Source organism: Lepisosteus platostomus, chromosome 26 (assembly GCF_059453375.1).
Source record: "Lepisosteus platostomus isolate fLepPlt1 chromosome 26, fLepPlt1.hap1, whole genome shotgun sequence".
Lineage (NCBI taxonomy): Eukaryota > Metazoa > Chordata > Actinopteri > Semionotiformes > Lepisosteidae > Lepisosteus > Lepisosteus platostomus.
Genome location: NC_142636.1, coordinates 11,642,848 through 11,648,295, shown reverse-complemented (window position 1 = coordinate 11,648,295; position 5,448 = coordinate 11,642,848). Strand labels below are relative to the sequence as shown.

The window sequence follows — 5,448 nt, the reverse complement described above, 5'->3', positions numbered from 1 at the left end:
ATATTCATTCCTAAATCTATTTTGCCTTTATTTCAGGTGGTTTGCTTCTGGACAGACAGTATGTGCAACTCAGCACTTGGTAATTTTTATTTTAATTGCCATGAAAGTCACACTTATGTGGAATAATAGTGTATTTGTTTGAATCTCTTTCATTCTAAGACTGATTGTTTTTAAGGGTCACACCAACAAACATAAAATGGCATGAACCTATGATTTTTTATATATAATTTACCAATCTTATACATATATCTAATATATAAAACTTTTTATACAAAAAAATATTTTCATTACTTTTCATGGATGTTTTTTTCTTACTTTTTCTTCTTTGGCATTTCTTATCTTAAAGATTTCAGAGACATCCTATTTTCACAAAGCATTTGCAATTCAAAATTATTGCTTTCAAATTATTTTTATCCTGTCTGTTTAGACAACTGGTTATTAATACAACCTGCTGTCTTATACACAATACAGTATAAGAATTATCTTTATTATGCATTAAGATACCTCACAACGGCTAGGCACCTGAGTATTTATTAACTGAAAACACATTATAAGGAAAAATAAATAGAACTTCTTAATAACACTCCTGTGCAGTTTAGTTCTCCTATAGCTCATGTGTTCTACAGTAACTGTATGTTCCTGTGTGTTAAATAGTGAAATCTGGCATTTCTCCACCCCTCTGTGCCTACAGGTACTTCAAGACATTTCAGAAATCCTGACATCACTGACGTCACTGTGTGTGACAGTGTGGTAACAAACACTGTTACTCAGAGATTAGCTGAGAATAAAAGTGTGCATTCGAACTTCAGAAATCATTCTGAGGGGAGCATTCAGGAGGAACTGGAGAGTCATGAAACTGGAAAGATTCCAATTGACTGTTATAACAGCTTTCTGCTGTGTGATAGGTAGGGTAGATTTTACTCTTGTCTTCAATATACAGTTGACACTGCTATGGTTTTCCTTCATGTTTAAACTGTCCTAATATGTTTAAACCGTTTTGGTGATTTTTAGAACTTGCACGTGGACAGACGGTGAATCAATCAGAATCTTCAATCACAGTTAAAGAAGAAGAACATGTGATGATCCCCTGTTCCTATAAGGATGCTTCTGGGAGCTTTTATATGTTCTGGTACTTTCAAGCTCTCAACCAAGCTCCATATGCAATTTACAATGAGCTTCTTAAGGAAGAGAGCATACCCGAAAAGTTCAAAAACCGTCTTTCAGCAGATCACGACAAAGCACAAAGGACGTTTCATCTTCAGATCAGCTCTGTGGTGCTTTCAGATTCTTCAGTTTACTTCTGTGCACTGCAGCCCACAGTGAGAGCAGCTGCACCAGCACCACACAGAAACCTCCCCCTCACATCTCTCTGCATCAAGCTTGAATCTTTGGATCTGCTGGTAGGGGTATAATTGTGAGGAATTTAATAAAGCCAGAATGTTAGTGTATAAAATTCAAAGAATAGTTTTTAAATCAAAGGATTTTGTGTTAAATGAAAAACTGTGAAATAAGAACCACAAGAAACAAGAGAAAACTAAAGAGGTACTATTGAAAGGGAGAGCAGGAGACACTGCATTAAAGTTTTGAGACTATAGAAATACTACTGACCTTGACAAACCATTGCTTCTTTCAGCAAACGATTGGATGAGATTCTTCAGTAAATTAGGTCATAAAAAAACAACAAATAAAGGGGTCAAATAGCCTCCTCAGGTTGACAAACTTTCTTCTATTCTTGCTATAATTCCATCTTGCGGGGTATTTATTCAGTATTAACTACCAGAACTCTTTTCATTGTAAATAGTGCTGGAACATTTACAATACACAGGGTGCACAATTTTGTAAAGGCATAAAACACAGCAAAATTAACCATTCCCTTGAAACGAACTTTGAAAATACAATTATATTGCACCTCTTTAATAATTCCTCAGCTAACTACAATCATAGCTCTCTATAAAGGAAATGCAAGCTTTGAAGATTGAACATTTTGACAAAGGCAGGTTTAGGAAAACAACAGACTAAAGTAAATGCGTATCAGCATAAAAGCTGTACACATTTTTTAAGGGATTTGGCGATGATTGAAGAAGCACCGAGTCTGATGATATCTTTACAACAGAAAACACTGCCCACATCCTTCCTGGGAGTGTCAGAAGTTGAATTAAACTATGAACGTAGATCAGGGCAGAGCACCTGATACAGTAGAACCAGAATCAGAATCTGATCCTCTGAGCTCCACATCTTTCTCAGGACAGCAATGGCTAAGTTTCTAAACCTCATCTTTGTAATCAGCAACCTTCCACGTAAGTTCCAAAACAGGTTGTATTTCACATATTTTGTTATTCTCCTTGCCCTTGGAATTAATATTTTTTCTTTAATTTTTCAGATTTAGCATTCAGTGACTCCCTTTCTCCAAAAAAGACAGAAGTCTCCGCAGCCGAAGGGGATTCAGTGACGCTGGACTGTTCTTACTCCACTAGCATTACAGATCCTTATCTCTACTGGTACCGCCAGTATCCACAGCAAGCACCAGAACTGATACTGTACAAGAGAAGATCATGGGATTCTAGCAGGACATATAAAGCAGACTTCGCCAGGAGTCGTTTCACAACCATCGTAACAGACAAGTCCACTACACTGACCATTACAACTCTCTCTCTCAGTGACACTGGTGTCTATTTCTGTGCACTGAGCAGCACAGTGTGAAAAGTCATTGAGAGGCCGTTCAAAAACTCCAGCAATCTTCTCTTCCACAGCTGGGATGCAGAACAGGAAGTTCATTTTCAGTATCTCAGTATGATATCACTGGCAATGTTCTGTAGTATTTGATGTGGAGACAAGTGAACGTTAACATTTCATCACATTTTTCCAGTTTGTCTTTGTTCTGCAATTTTATTTGAAGGTTCTTTTTTTCTCACCTACTGTATATCATTTATCACAGATGTTACCAGTGTTATTGTAAACCGCTGATAAATTACAGCATTACAGTTACAGACATCCAACGTAAAGAGCTGTTTCTTAAAATAACATCTGTGGAAATAAAATATAAGAGCTAATTCATTACTCACTGTACCAGAGTGCTTTGGAAAATTATTTGCCACAAAATCATTAGTTCAATAACAATCATTTACAGTAAACAAGCAGGTGTTTAAAAGTTGCAAGTTAGCATCAGAGTTGAGAATGTAATTGGTGAAGAGCATCACTTAAGAACAGCAATTCTTTCTACTACTTTCCGTATAACTTTAATCTAAAGTTATACTGAGCTTTCAAAAGTGAAGGTGTTGAAATACAATTTTCAGAGGAATTGTCTTGCAAAATAAGTCTAAGAAACAAACAGGGAAGATATACACATACATAATAAAACATTTATTATCTAGGTTTAAGTTTAAAAATCTGATAAAATGTGTGAAAACAATATTAACATCCAAAAATGTCAAATCCAAAGCACTGGAAAAAAATATAATTATTGTGATATTATACCAGTCAGTATTTTGATATGACACACTGATGCAGCTCTTCCCTCCAGTTTTTGTACAAAATCTCCAGTTGTTCACAATTCACAGTATTTAACCAGATGTAGTATTATGTGAGATAATACTTCAATGCAAGATTGCAATGCAAAACAGATACAATAAGATACAAGCAGAACACTTGTGAAATCTATTTCGACTTGTTATTTTTTGTGCTTGGGGACATAAATGTGGCTTGTTGGCGTCACCTAGTGGGAACTATAGGTATTAGCAGGAAGCAAGAGAACAATCAAATGTTGTAGACTACAGTACAGTATTGTGCTGTTTTCTGTTTATTTCCATTAGTAATAGAAAGGAAAAAAATTACAATTTCCACACTTAGTATATTTAATGCATGATGACAGAATGACTAATTTAATTTTTTAAGCGTTGAGATTTTGAGAAATCTAAAAAAATAACTGCTTTATACAGAGCAGAAAAGTGATGCTTTCAGGCCCTGATTTTCTGAAGGACAGTACATTAGGCTATTTACAGTATATAAGACATTTATCTAAAATCTATGAATAAATAGGATCTCATGCTTGAATTTAATGTATTAACATTTAAAGTCTGCTGAGGGACAAATGTTTCATTACAATTAAACCATTGCAGAGGAACAACTGTTTCCTTAATCCATATATCCATTTTCTAATATCTAATTTAAGGAATTTAAATTTTAGTCTTGAATTTATGAATTATGGCTCATGGATTTATCTTATTTAGCTGTGCATCTGATTTAGGTATAGAAAATTATTATAAATTAATGTCAACAGCTTTTTTAATGACATTGTGCAAATCATTTTTACAAGAAATTTGGATTATTGGCTAAATCTAATTTCGTTCAAATTGAAGCACTATCTATTTCAAAATATGAACATGTGTTTGAAAAATACTGAAGCTGAATTCCTAGTGACGGCATTCATTTACAAGATAACATTAACAGTAACAGGTACAGTATGTCAGCAGTGTCACCATTTTACTAGTCTCCACCCCTCTGAGCTCACAAGCTGTCCAACACAAGCAGTGGCTCTGCATTTGAGGTCTTACAGTTCCCCAGTGATCAGTGAAGCCACAACATTAAGAAACATCTAAGCTCCTTCATCGTAAAAATGATGGTAATATATCTGATTTTAGTTTTGATGTGTGGTGAGTACTTCATGTTTTTATTAACGTTGTTATTGCTGTTGAGATTGCTCATCATTAACACTTCTCTGCCCGTTGCAGATGCGAGCTTTGGAGATTCAGTCCATCCACTAAGCAATGAAGTCTACTCTGAAGACGGACAAGCAGTGACTCTGATGTGTTATTACTCTACCAGCACCACAGCAACTCATTATCTCTTCTGGTACCGGCAGAGTCCCAATGGAAACCCTGAATATCTCATACACACTGACTCCTACCAAGGAACCAAGAGAACTGAGGGCTATGAGATACTGGTGGATAAAGACACGAAACAAGTTCAGCTCAATATATCGAAGCTTGATGTGGCAGAAAGTGCTACATACTACTGTGCCCTGAGTCCCACAGTGTTTTAGAGCAGCAGAACAGTGTGCACAAACCTCACTGTGAGGTGACCCACTTTTAACTCTCTTAACACTTCAGGTACTGCTCTATGTTCAGGTGAAAACAGTCCAGTTCATCAAACTGCAACTCACACATGCATGCATTTGCAAATGGGTAATAACGTTGTGGGATTTTACTTTCGCAGTGATTGTTTTAGCGCTCAATGCAGACGTTTCATTAATCTTGTCTCACATTTAGGACTGTTTAACTCTCTAACAGACACAAACACTCTACAGAGTGCCATGGAAATATACCTATCTAGGAAGCCACGAGAGAGAGTCTTTATTTCAATATTGCAATATTGGGAGCCCTGCTGTCACTCTGCAGAGTGCGTCAGAGACTCAACTTGCTACAGGCAGTACAGGCTTTTTATAAAGATGTT

The 5,448-nt window shown here is 36.0% G+C and overlaps 1 protein-coding gene across 1 annotated transcript; it reads left to right on the top strand.

Annotated features, from left to right (window-relative positions):
- Positions 1–1,448: 1,448 nt before the first annotated feature.
- LOC148640149 (uncharacterized) lies at positions 1,449–5,133 on the top strand. Its single transcript, XM_088621607.1, has 3 exons — positions 1,449–2,297; positions 2,381–2,698; positions 4,728–5,133. Exons 1-3 carry the CDS (start codon positions 2,252–2,254, stop codon positions 5,036–5,038), a joined length of 675 nt encoding a protein of 224 aa, XP_088477733.1. The 5' UTR covers positions 1,449–2,251; the 3' UTR covers positions 5,039–5,133.
- The last annotated feature ends 315 nt before the right edge of the window (positions 5,134–5,448 follow it).

What these genes read in the sequence shown, in the direction of transcription:
- LOC148640149 (XM_088621607.1), top strand. Translation starts at nt 2,252, where the DNA reads ATGGCTAAGTTTCTAAACCTCATCTTTGTAATCAGCAACCTTCCAC. An exon ending in TGTAATCAGCAACCTTCCAC is followed by an intron (nt 2,298 to 2,380) that starts GTAAGTTCCAAA and finishes TTAATTTTTCAG; the next exon opens with ATTTAGCATTCAGTGACTCC. An exon ending in TGCACTGAGCAGCACAGTGT is followed by an intron (nt 2,699 to 4,727) that starts GAAAAGTCATTG and finishes TGCCCGTTGCAG; the next exon opens with ATGCGAGCTTTGGAGATTCA.